This window comes from Parus major, chromosome 10 (genome assembly GCF_001522545.3).
Source record: "Parus major isolate Abel chromosome 10, Parus_major1.1, whole genome shotgun sequence".
NCBI lineage: Eukaryota > Metazoa > Chordata > Aves > Passeriformes > Paridae > Parus > Parus major.
The window spans coordinates 780,854-794,382 of record NC_031779.1 but is presented as its reverse complement, the minus strand read 5'-3'; the positions used below and the strand labels follow the sequence as shown (position 1 = coordinate 794,382).

Here is a 13,529-nt window from a genome sequence, read left to right as displayed (position 1 = left end):
AGAAATTGATCCCTGTGAGGATGGTGAGGGCCTGGCGCAGGGTGCCCAGAGAAGCTACAGCTGCCCCATCCCTGGAAGTGTTCCAGGCCAGGTTGGACAGGACTTGGGGTAGTGAAAGTTGCTGCTGTCCATGGCAGGGGTGGAACGAGAAGAGCTTTAAGGTCTTTTCCAGCCCAAACTGTGCTGTGATTAAGAGGCAATACAGGAAAAGGAAAGGGGGTGTCCATGCTGGATGTTCTTGGCAGGCTTGGACCCCCATACAGCCACCCCATGTCCAAAGAAACTTCTGGTGCACCTGAAATTGGGAAATGCTCTGTGCTTTGTTTTGTTTCAGGTTGTTCCAGAGGTTCTTTATCTTTTTCTTTGGAATCACAGGAAGCATTGATGCATTATTTACAGGATGTCTGTTTTGGTAAATGGTGTATCAGTTTTCACAAAACCCTTTGGATTTTGTCTTTTGTTTTTGCTTACACCAAATCATCATTATGTCATCTGTGGGGCTTTGGGTTTTTTTAGGAGGAATATAGAGCAGAAGGAATTAGCTGGCACAACATCGACTACATAGACAACTCCAGCTGCATCAACCTGATCAGCAAGAAGCCAACAGGGCTGCTCCATCTGCTGGATGAGGAAAGCAAGTGAGTAGGAAAATGCTGGCTTTGGAAATTAAATTTGGGTTTTCAGTTAAAATGTGTTTATTCTTCAGCTTTCTGGGAAAAAACAACTTCCCAGAAAGGTGCTAATAGCTCTCTGGGCTGATTGGTGTTTCTAGTGTTGTTTTTGAGGTGGCAACACACAGAGTGGAGAATCAGCCAGCTGAGCAAAAAGCCTTAAAAAATAATAATTAAAATTCCTTTCCAGAATTTATTTGATTAAAAGGAAAAGGTTTCCTTTGCTTCTCTCTTCATTTCTTTCCCTATGGGGTGTGACAGCATGAAGGTGCTGAACCCAAGACCATGAGTTGAAGCAGGATGTGTAGGTGCTGTTATTGAGATATAAGGTGGATTTATCAATTTACTGGTAAAAATTGAACCAGAGCGAAGTGAGATCACTTGTCCATAGGGGCTGCATTTCCACAGGATTTTATGGGCATCAGGGACTTGGCTCAGGTTTGCATCCTTGGTTGAATCCATCTGTTTCAGGGGAAGTTCTTGGGTGAATGTGTGGCTTCTGGGGCTGCCTTGGTGTGGAAACTTTGGAGCAGAACCTTTCTCCCATCGGATGCTCGTGCCAGTTTCCTCCCTGGGAAAGGCAGGGAAAGGCCAGGTGGTTTTGCTGAGGTCTCCTCAGATACACATGGCCAGGGGCATGAGGGCTTCTCCCACCATTTGCCTTTGCAGGTTTATCTCCCACTTCTTGTCTCATTGACAGGAGAGCAGCAGTGATGCTCTCCCAGAGATACTGTTCTGGGATAAATCAACTTAAATTGGGTAAAATTGTGAAATACATTCCCATGCAGCAGATTTCCATGAAGTTTGAGGGTGGAGGGTTGGCTTTCTCTTACCAAGAGGCTCTGCTGAAGCAGACTGAGAAGTGGAAGCTCAGAACGTCTCTGTTTTCCCTTTTGTGGCCAAGAAAGAAGTGGAAAAGTTTTCCCGTTGGGTTTACAGTTTCTTCCTTTCAATTCTCTCCACTCAGTTTTCCTCAAGCCACAAACCAGACACTGCTGGACAAATTCAAGCGTCAACACGAAGGGAACTCCTACATTGAATTCCCAGCAGTGATGGAGCCAGCTTTCATCATCAAACACTACGCGGGCAAAGTGAAGTACGGAGTCAAGGTCTGTCCCCCAGCTGTTCCCTGGCAGTTGCTTTCATCTAAATCAGGGATTGGGAAGGGAAGCCCCAGAGGCTCCACAGAGATGTTTTGGAGAAGACTTGGCCCAAGAAGATGGGATGGTCAGGAGAGAAGTTTTTGGGGAAATGAAAATGTGAGAGGGACAGGATCTTCCTGTTTTCCTCCATGTGAGCATGAGGGAAGAATTTAGGGATACGCAGTGAGCTCAGTGCTACACCTGAACGACAAGTTGAACTTGGGTGTCTGGTGGCCTTTCTGGGCTTGGTTTGTCTAGAAAACCCAGTGTTTTCCTCATCATTAGCCACTTTTAATGCAGGTTATATGTGCTTAGGTCTCAGCATCCCACTGCCACAGGTACTTTCTGGAATCCCACATGAATGATTCCAAAGTTGACTCTTTCTATTCATGCCAGTTATTAACAGAAGGAATTCTGGTGGTCAGATGAGCCTGTGTGAGAAACAGCCTCAGGATTTGTAGCTGTAAATCTCTCATCCTGTTTCTGATGCAAGAAATGCACGTGATAAGCATCAGAGCTGATGGTCATCAAGAGCTATCTGATATGGGAGCAGGAGAGAAAAAAGAAACAGGATTCAATAGTTATGCTGGCCCAGAGATAGCCTGGAAGATCCTACCTGGAGTACTGTGTGGATATTGTTTATTTTCCTCTTTCCTCCTCCTCCTTCCCTAGGATTTCCGAGAGAAGAACACGGATCACATGCGCCCAGACATCGTTGCTCTCCTGCGGAGCAGCAAGAACGCCTTTATCTGTGGGATGATCGGGATTGATCCCGTGGCTGTTTTCCGCTGGGCCGTCCTGAGGGCCTTCTTCAGGGCTATGGTTGCCTTTAGGGAGGCTGGAAAACGATACGTGGAGAAGAAAACTGGTACGTGTGCTCATCACCTGGTCTGGAGCCTGTTCTCCACTGGCAATTTGGGTTTAATGTGTTATTACTGTGTTTTAAGTAGCCTGACTTAATAGGAGTTCTGAATCTATTAGAAAACTCGTTGAACTAACAGGTAGGTTCCTAGTGGAAGTCACATTTAAAGGTACCATTTGGATTTTAACATATCATAAGGGAATATTTTCATTTTACTGCTGCTTTAATTTTTCCTTTTTGTAGGATGCCTGGATAGAACAACCCAAGTCATTCAAACAGAGACAAATAAATTATCCAGCAAAAAAAGCAAATTATTTTTATAATAATTCTTGAACTGTTGGTTACATCTGGAAACAAAAAAAGGCAATAAATCTTCCTATCATTTTCCAAGGTGTTCACATTTTCAGCTGCAGGAGAGCATATCTCTTGTCTAGCAAAATTCATGCCTTTGCAGCCATCCAGGACCACGGATCACAGGGGCATTAAATTAAAGGAAAGTGATGGTGCATCATCATGCTGTGGCAGGCAAGACCTGACTGTGCCTTTAGACCATTTCTCTGCATAAAGCAATTTTGGAAAGACGGGTACAAGCTATTACTGTTCATTTCTGGGCACAAGAGGGCTTGAAATCCGTGATGGAATTAGAGCCTCAGTAGGGAAAATGTCAGCTGGGTTACAATGAAAAGCAGAGCTGCATCATGAATTACTTTGTAATCAGTGAGGTTTGCATCGTGGAGAGTGAGGGAGCCTGGGACAAAGAGCATAGGGATGCAAACTCTTCAAGCAGAATGAAAATTTTCTTGGGAGCAAATCCCAAGAAGAGCAGGAGGCAAAAAAATCAACTTTCAGCTCTTGGGGTTCTTTCTCTGACACCTCTTGGATGCAGCATAAGAGCTGATTCTCTTGAGCCTGGGTCTGTCTGGCACATCAAGGCAGCATTTTTGGACAGAGTAACCGAAGAGGGAGATGGCAAAGATGTTTGGTGTTGGGAGAAAGGCCACTCCAAAGAGGTGGTTTCCAAAATCCATCTTTGCATTTTCATCTTGAATAAACCCCAGGCTGAACTCAAATGAGGTAATCTGGAAGATAAGAAAAAATCATTCAATCTCAGGAACTAAGAGCTGATTTCAAGCCCTGCTTCGCTTCTGTGTCTCTGGCAACTGGTCCTGCACACTGCCATGCTCATCTCCTCACTCCCACTTCTCAGTCCAGAGTTTGTAGTGGTAACTTGCTTATATCTCTCTATCTATATCAATAGATATAATAGATATGATCCTATGTACATGATTATAGATATATAGATATAACTGGATGAGTCCAGGAGGTCTTGAAACAATTCTGAGACTCAGTTCTTGCATCACCTTCTCTTTCTGTACCAAAATTAACCAATACATGGTTATGGCTGAATTTCTAAACCTTTTCATGGTGCTGCTCCATTATCTGTCCATGTCCTTTAGCCTGTATTCAAATGGCTTTCTGCTTTGTACCCTCTGGGTTTTGAGTCAAAGAAAAACAAACCCCTCAGAAAGCTGGATAAGGTTTGTCTTAAAATTACCAGCAATCCTCAGGTCATTTATACCCTGAGCTTCCATGTGCATCAAACTGGAAAAAAGTCATGAGAAAGTCTCCATTATGCAGGCAGCACTAGTGGGAGGTGATTACCTAAATCTGAATTCCACAATGAGGTACACCTTATCTGTGGAGAAAACTTAGCCTACAGGCAGTGGCAGAGCTGGGATCACTGTCCTTGCCCTCTTGGAGAGCTACCCACCATGTCCAAGCATGACCATCCAGGTTGGACAGGCCTCAGAGTGACCTGTAGCAGAAGGTGTCCCTGCTCGTGGCACGGGGTGGGACTGGATGATTTTTAAGGTCCCTTCCAACTCAAAACCATTCTGGGATTCTACTTTGCCCAGGTCACACTTAGCAAGCTGAGATCAGTAGCTGTGTTTTCAGTGTTTTGTTGCTGGTGTGACCTTACAGCCATTGGTGTGGAACATCCCCTGTTCCATTGTCCTCCTCCAAAATCCTGTCACCAAAGCCGGTGGCTGTGGAAGAGGTAGACACGGGCAGAGGGCTCAGCCAGTGTCAGGACAGTGTGATGGGCTGGTGTGGCAAGATGCATCCACTGCCAGATGCTGGAATTCCCTTCTCTCCAAAATAATGCAGAGAAGCCCCAAAGTGATGCTTTGCCTCTATGGCAGAAAACATTTGTGAGTTTATTAAAGTATCAGTAAAATTCTCCCATCTTGATAAACAGAACAAGAGAACTAAAGGCAGCACATGTTGGAGGTTTATTTTGTTTTTTATCAAACCTTGATGGCTTTAATTCCCCAGATTTGAGCATCTACCTCCCCACAGATGTGGAGCTTCTGACAAAATGATGGCAGAGTAAGAAGAGCCTCTCTCACACAGTCATGCACATGCACACACTTAATATTTGTACAGATATTTTTTCAAGATGTGCTGCCTCTTCTTGGTTTCTGAGGTCCTTTCCTCATCCATCAGGCAGATGAAGTGAGGGAGCAGGGAAATACCCAAAACAAGCTTCTTTTAATTAAAGGTTCTTTGCACTCTTTGTCTGAGCTCCAACTGGATCTCTTGTGCTTTTACACTTGCAATACCCAATAGGGATTTTCTGGAAAAATCCCTTGCTTATGTCTAAGCAGCTCTGTGAATTTTTGCTCTGCTTCCTTTCCACATCATCCTTTTGGTTGTCTCCTCCATGCCAAGCAGGTGCTTCTGGAAGGATAATCAGCATTTCTTTCTTGCTGGCTTTTTGGACTCTTCTTTTCTTGTGCTCCTGATACCCTCCTAGTGCAGCTTTTGGTGATTGTGTGATTGTCCTCGTTAGCTTGAAGGTGAAGAGCAGCAAAGTGGTGTCACTGTGAATTTTCTTTGGTACCTTTGTGTTCTGCCTGAGTGATGCTTCTTACAGTGCTGCCAACGCTCCTCGAATGAAGGAAGCCAGGATCAGGCAAGCTGTACTTAGCTGAAGGGTGGAACTCTTCAATAATTTGATTTTTCATTCTTCTTATCACTAAGTTTATCAATGAGGATTGAAATGGTCCAATAGAACTGCATGTTAGAACTGAATTTGTTTGTGAACTTGGATTAAAGGAACACTGTCAAGCATTTTAGGAAAGAAAATTGGATGATTGACTTTTTCTGCTGTCATCAATATACATTTATTATGCAAAACCCTCTAATTCTTAGCAATAATGGAAAATTAATGGAAAATTAGTGGAAAAAATGGTGCTGTTCATACAAACTACTCTGCAGAAACTTGGTTTTGCTGGACCTATACCCTTGCTCCAATGAAGGTTTTGTGGTCTTGAGGCCATGCCTGTCCTCGATGGGCTCTGCAGTTGGATTTGGACAACAAGGGTTGTTCCTTGGATAATTCCTGCTTAAAAATAATCCCACTGGCTTCTGCAGATTTATTCCTGAAGCTGATCACAAAAAAAAAACACCTACTGCCCTCAAAATAATCAATAAAAAAGGCTGCATTTGCCAAATGAAGGTGACAGCAACCAAAAGCTTGGTGTTTGAGGTCTCACTGGTGTTAAGGTGAGGAAGACGCTCCTTGACCGTGTTCCTGCAGAAGATGCAGACCAGTCCTTTCCGACAGTTTGATGTGTTGCTATGAAATGCTGCCGTAGATGCTGGCACAAAGTGACTCCATGGTGACCTCCCCACACCTCCCTGGGAGTGTGGCACATCCTGGGCTTGCCCAACAATGGCAGAGAGGCTCTGTGTGTTGGTACATTGTCACTGGCGTCACCTCTCTGCCACCCTGTTGCTCACAGCTGGGCATCAGAAATCCTCCTGGCCACACATAGATGGTTTCTTCCAACCCAAACCCATCCTGCCCATCTCCAGACACTGTGTTCTCTTCCCTCAGGGAATGTGGAAATGGTGCTTAATGCAAATAATTTCTGTTTTTCCTTTTAATTGCCAAAATGTAGCACTGAGATGCAAAATGAGAATTCCAGGTGGTTGTGTCATGGAGCATCTGGACAGGGATTTGTGGGTAACACCAGGCAGAGGCATGGAAAGGACTTTAAAAATAAGTTCATAAAAGTAAAGATTTATCTAATAATCCTCTTTTTACCCAAATGATCTTGGAGTGATTATTAAGCGTTTATGCTCTGTCTGATGAGGATTTTAATTGGGACTGGGATGTAGTCCAGCCCATGGCTCCTGTGCCACAGCTCAGTGCGGAGGAAACCACAGTTAAATTGTGTCAAGTGCAAAAACGCGTGACCCTCGAGCTCCTTCGGGCTTGTTCCTTCCCCTCTCCTGATTTCTGCTTATAAAATCTTTCTCTTCTCTCCATTATTTTTTGTTTTTATTTTGCTTCCCAAGGGCATGATGATGCAGTGCCATGTGCGGTTTTGAAAAGTGTGGATAGTTTTAGCTTTCTCCACCACCCAGTTCATCAGAGGAGCTTAGAGATCCTGCAGAGGTGCAAGGAGGAGAAGTACAGTAAGGCTCCACCACCCGCCCTCCCCTCTGATACCACACTCACACGTCCAGAAATGGAAACCAGGTGCATTCCATGTAGAAAGGATAAAAAACAGGCCTGAGGAGTGCTCCATGATCAAACCAGCTGCCTTAGAGCAGTTTTGAGCCTATTGGGAAATATTAGGTAGAGTTGGAAGAGTCAAATTAAAAGCAAACCGATATCTCTTGAGATCTGACAAAAATCATTTTGTTGGCAATTTCCCCGTTTACTCGCTGACATTAATAAAGAATATTCCTGATACAAGGCTGGTACAGCTGGAATTCAATTTAATTTGGATTTCATTGGATTTCAGAAATATCTTTAGCTTGTGAAAATAATGTCTCCCAGGGCTTTTACTTAAAACAGAGGCACTGTCAATGTTATTTTACAGAATGATGCACTTGGTCTCCATTTCTTCATCTTCACTCCTCTGTCATGTAATAAACTCATCCTGCATGACAACATGGACATTCTTGCCTGCACTACTCTATTTCATTTTTATATTTAAATAGATATTTGGTGCTCTCATGTTTAGATGTATTATTTTCCTACCATTATTCTCTTCCTTTATGTTGTGTGTTAAAGCTGACAGAAATAGAGCTTCTCTGCATGGGCAAAGCTTCAGCCCAACTTCCTTAAACTTCATGAAATTTAGGTGTAAGTGGAAACTACCTTTTTTTTTGTAGAGCTGAGCATGGTAAGTACAGTAGGTGCATGTTAAATCTTCATAAATATGTGTTTCCTGTTACAAACCTTCTGTGAGATGTCTGTGCTTCCTGCAGCATGTGGGGTTGGGGGAGCAATGGTGGTTTAGGTCTTAATTTAGGCTTTCATTCTTAATTTAACTACATTATTTTACCCTACTAGTTCCCAACGCTGCTGTAAGAAAATAAAAAGGAGTGATGCTAAATTTTATTTGATTTTAGATTTTATGAAGTGGTGTCGTGCTAAGTGACCTTACTGATACTACTAAGAAACGATTGGAAAGGAAAGTGGTTATCAGCAGAGTAATTTTACTTGCAATTAATGAATCAATTTAATTCTTAGGTTGGCTCAACAATATGGGCAATTTTGAGGGGTTTAGTTTGCAGTTCCTTAGGTGGGAAAAAGGAAATTCATACAACTCATGCGATACTTATAGCTTTAATTTAGTGGGAAGCAGGAACCTCAAAACCTCACTAACACAGACTAGTTCACACAATTTGAGATTTCTTAGGATAAATCCAACCAATGGGTCTAAGAAGAAGAGCATTGCTGCAGTTTGTGAATTAGCATCTGACCAGGCAAATGAGTAATACATGTTCTGCATTCAGAGATCCTTCCACCTTCCCATGGGGTGTGCTCCTGCTTCCCCGGGCTCCCAGCCTTGGAAAGCTGAGGTGGGCTTGGAGCGTGCGTAACGTTCCGGTTCAGAACCCACCCATGGCAATCTTAGCCCCGGGGACTCAGCTTTTCCCACAAGTCAGATGAGCTTATACATCCACATCATCCTTGAGACTGGAACCAGGGTCATCTCCTTGTCTTGAACTGCAATTAGTTCTGAACAAAGAGAGAAACAAATTGGTTTGATGAGTTTACTGAGATTCCCTGTCGGTCCCTTGGTATTCAGCTTCTGGAGCCAACTGGTCGCCCTTCCCTTACCATCAGCTGCTTCCCTGGAGCCATGGAGCCCACCAGTCCCTCCAGAGCAAGGCACTGGGTTTAGACACCTCTGATTCAAGACTGGAGCTCTGCTGGTTGCCATTCACCCATAGGGAGTAGACAGGGCTTATCCAAAACTCTTCTCAACGAGAGCAAAGGCCTGTTTGATAAATCAGTCTGTCTTGCTGAAACACTCCGGCTGAAGGATGGGGAATATGCTTGAAAAATCAGAATAATTTTCTGCCTGAAGTGTAAAGCAGATCAGGCTGTATCTGAGCTGGATGAAGGGAGTGAGAGGTTGTTGCCATTCACATGTTGTTCTTTCCTGCTGAGTATCAATTCCTGCAATTTAATAGCCCATATTCACCATACACAATCCTCAAGGCCAGGTGCGACTCACCAGCTGAAGTCTAAGACCTTTTTACCTTCTGTTTATAAAAAGCCCCTTTATTTCCCAGAAATAAGAAACATGACAGCTTTTTTGGCTGTATTGCTTCTTTAAAGAGCCAAGTGATGGCACAAGGTAGAAAAGTCTTTATACTTGGTGTATCTAAAGCAATTCTCTTTAACCCAACTTGTGCACTGTGACCTTTGTCAATCAACAAGTCAATTAAGGTGCTGAGCTGGCAGAACCACGATGCAGTTTAAATGCAGCTGTTACCTGAAAGCCTGAAATAGAAATTCCCTTTTCCTGGGCAATGCAAGGATGCAGGGATAATTTCATGCAACCTTGTCTTCATCACTTCAGCTTGACTTGTTGGGTTGGAAAGTGTTTTGGACCTTTCCTTTGGTGGGGAGTGCAGGGAATGGTAGGAAGACAGATTTTGCTCCAAAAAGAATTTCTAAGAAATCTTGGAAATACCAGTGAAATCCCATTTTTCATGGACTCCTTTAGACAAGAAAAGCCTTCTGGGCCTTAACAGGGGAGTATCCAAGCGTATTAATATATATTAATCTATATTAAAAATAGATCCAGCTAGACATTAGATGCTTTCTTAGTCTAAAACTAGCTACACAAATTACTAATGCAACATTTTAAGCAGACTCCTGGTTATTCCCATTTTTCCCTTTTTACAGTTGAGTTTCTGTGCTCTAAATCAGGACTTTGGACACAGAAATGCCAGTCTTGAAAGAGGTACAAGAACACTCCTAGGACAAGAAATGTAAACCAAGAATGGCTTAAATGGCAAAAAGCAGAATTGAAAAGGATTTTGAGCTTGGGTGTTGTTAAACACTCGGATGCATTTCCTGCCATGCTCTCCAAAAACTTCCAGTGCTGGAGATGCCAGATCTCAGCAGGAGTGATTTGGTTGGTCCTGCTTTGGACCACAGGCTGGGTTCAAAGATGACCTGGGGCAGCACACCCTCAAATTTTCTTTTGTTGGCATTTCCATGTCCAGAATATTTGGGCACCTTTAGATGCAAAAACTTAATCAGGTGGACCATCAACCTTTTCAGGGATCTCCTGCCCACTTCAAGATGAACTGCTTCTCCTGTTCATCTTCAAGATGAGCTGTTACAACACCTTAACAGGGCAAGGAAGGCAGTAAATGTCCTGTTCAAGTCACCATTGACTTTGGTAGGAGTTCAGCTTCTCCTCAGGAATTCCAGGCTCAGAGCAGCAGGACGGGCTCAGCTCTCAGAGTATTTGCTTTGTGTTCATCTTTTGGAATAACAAATTGCCAGGAGATCTTTCAGCTCAGCACCTGGGCTGCATGAAATAGTGGAATTATAAATATGGGGAGGAGGGGATATGCCACTGCTTCCTCCTGTCCTGCTACAAACCTTAGTTCAGACTTTTTTATTTTTAGAAAGCTTTATTTCCCCTGTTTTTTCCCACTGTAGATGTCTCAGGGTAGAATTAAACACCTTTTCCCCATGCTGAGGTGAGATCTGTGATTTTTCCTGTCTCACAGCAGTGATTTTGAGACAGTTATAAAATTGCTCAGCTGTTTTCATGTCAAACTCCACATTATCAGATCTTTACATTTCTGTGGTTTGGTGACTTGAAGTGTTTTGCTGTCTACAAAAATTGTCTTCATAAGTGCTTGGTTACAAAACATTTCCACTTCGGGGAAGACAACAGCTGCTACTGTAAGCATGTGTGGCATCTTCCTTGGCTGAATATAAAATAGATACTTTATTTAATATATTGTTTTATTAGACATATTTTATTACAGATAAATTATTCCAGGTATCAAAGGATATAGGCTAAATTGGCAATCAAGCCTTTGTGAAATATTGTATAAAGTATTTCCTACTTGCTGCACATGTCCATATATTTGGAGGGAGGGAGAGAAGTGTCTAAGGAGTAAATGCCCATTTTTTCAAGCATTCTAATTATGCCCAGGTGTTTTGCCCATGCAGCTGGGTTATCCCATGCACAGTGGAAAGCTTGGGAATCTCTTGGACACGGAGAACATGAGTGGCTGCTCCCCCCCATTAGCTCCTTCCCTCACCCCATTTTCTGGCGGGGACAGCGTGCCCCTGAAGCACCCCAGGTGTGTGTGGGAGGGGAATTAGAGGCTGGAGCAAAGAGTGTTACTCAAAGGGTGATGACTCTGGCAGGGAGGTGGCACCGGGGAGCGATGGCATCCCTGGCACCCGGCTGTGCCCAACATGTGCCAGGACACGTCTGCGCCACAGTCAGGGCTCAGCTATGGCTCTGCTAATTGTCTGTGGGGATGGCTCTGCTAATTGTCTGTTGGCTATGAGCCAGCTGGAAACGTCTTCTTCATGTGCTGCTTCAGGTATCACTCGGAAGAGCCCGCGGACGCCGCTCTCAGACCTCCAGGGAGTCAACACCATCAACGAGAGGAGCCCACGGTAAGGCCTCTGCTTCCACCTTGGCATGGCCAGGAATCTGGGGTGGGAGGGCACTGTCTGTACCTAAAAATGGCTCTATTGACATTTCTCCCATCTCGCCTTTCAATCTTCTCTTCGTTCTTTCTCTGCCATATAATGGGATCTAAACACCTTTCCTGACTGAACAGCAGTCAGGGAAAGCAAGTTCCGTGTGTCAGAGGCAGCAGTTGGTGGTGGTGGGTGTACTATGAGGGGAGAAGAAGCTTAAAAAAATGAATGAATGTGCCAATATCAAGGAAATAGTCATTTAAGGAGGACAGGTTTGGGTGCAGAACTGCATGCAGCATGTGGTGGCTCCAGGCACCCTGGAATGTGGAAAACCTGGAAGGTACAGGTTTGAGATGGTACTTTGCCAAATGATTGCTTGCTTTCAAGAGGAAAAAAAAAAGCACATTTGCTTCAAAATTGATTGATTTTTACAGATTTTATGTATGTTTTTATTTTTAATTCCTTCCTTGAAGTTTCTGACCATTTAAGCAGCTACTGAACGAGACTCAGATCTAAACTTGAGATACAGATCTGTGCCTCTTCTGCAAAGCCTTTTTCATTCCCGTTCCTGAATTAACTTGCTTGTGAAGCCAAAGTCTTCATTTCCAAGGCATGTCTGGGCACTGATCCTTTTCTCAGCTACTCTTGTGCTATTCCTCCACACATCCCAGGAGGTCTGATTTTCCTAATACCCCTCTGAAGGTGTAGGGTGCCTCTCTGCTTCCCTCTGAGCTGGGGAAGGAGCACCCTCAGCTCCTGCAACCACTGCTTGGGGCTGCAGATATTCCAGTGTCTTTATGAGAAGCCCAGAACAAGTCAAGAGGAGTCTGAATCTTGTCTCCTGAAATGTGTCCATTAGATCAGTCCTTGCATCCCACAAAATTAAATATCCTTCGAGGATGTTATGAAGGCTCATTTTTAATGGCTTTTAATGCCAAACAGCCACAACAAAAATTAGATACACATAGTTCCTTTTTTTCTAGAAGAATGTTCTTCCTCTTCTGAATTCCTCCCCTTTGAGAGAGGCAGTGGCACCCTCCTGAAGGAGAACTGAATGTTCTCACATCATTACAGGTCCATTTCAGTGGTTAGAGAGAATGGGATTTACTTAAAATGGTGGGATTGAATTCATAAATTTGTGCCACTTCTTGAGTTTGAGCAGAAATCCACAAGCAGTGTCACCCTGTCCTGGGAAGGAACCTGGCTGTCCTCACCTCAGTCTTTGCCACCTTCCTTTCCTTTCTGTAATGCTGCAGCTGCTGGGGCTCTGCTGGGTTGGGTTGTGATGACACTCGGTGCTTGATAACACTCAAACCAGGCAAGGTTGGTGTCTCCAGAGGTGACATTCCCTGCTTCCAGCACTTCTGATTGTGCAAGTTTCCCTCAAGATAACGTAATGTGAAACTTTGTCCCGTTGGAGATCTTCCCTTGTAGATAAGAGGAGTCCTGCAGTTTCTCTCTCCAACCTTTGCCACATGAAGAACATCTGTGAACTGGGACAGGGCTTTTCTTGACTGCCCAACTCCAGCTTTGGAGGCACTTTAGGAGTCTAAAAGGACTTGGGTTGCCAACATTTTTGTAGCTCAAAATATTTCAATTATCTCAGCAAAGGGACATTCTAAAAGCAGGGAAACTCCTCCTGACCCAGGCTAAGAGGAGGATGTGTTTATTTACTGTGGAGTTCAGCGTGTGGTCAGCTCTGCTTATGTGACTTAACCCATGCCAGCACAGCAGACAAGTCAGCCTAAACAGCCAGAATTGAGGAACTGTGTTTTCCTTCCTCATCCTCAGCAGCTGTGTCCTATCAGCAGCCTTAATCTGAGCCTTTATGTGCAGAAAATGGGCCTTTGGAA

The 13,529-nt window shown here is 43.9% G+C and overlaps 1 protein-coding gene across 12 annotated transcripts in view; it reads left to right on the top strand.

Moving 5' to 3' along the window:
• The window catches only part of MYO9A (myosin IXA), a 171,949-nt gene that overhangs the window by 123,317 nt on the left and 35,103 nt on the right, over positions 1–13,529 (top strand). For all 12 annotated transcript variants that reach the window (XM_015639046.3, XM_015639048.3, XM_015639051.3 and 9 more), the window contains 5 exons: positions 517–638; positions 1,639–1,780; positions 2,486–2,681; positions 7,044–7,163; positions 11,574–11,649. In XM_015639046.3, coding sequence (XP_015494532.1) covers positions 517–638; positions 1,639–1,780; positions 2,486–2,681; positions 7,044–7,163; positions 11,574–11,649 — 656 coding nt within the window. The remainder of the gene's footprint in view (positions 1–516; positions 639–1,638; positions 1,781–2,485; positions 2,682–7,043; positions 7,164–11,573; positions 11,650–13,529) is intronic.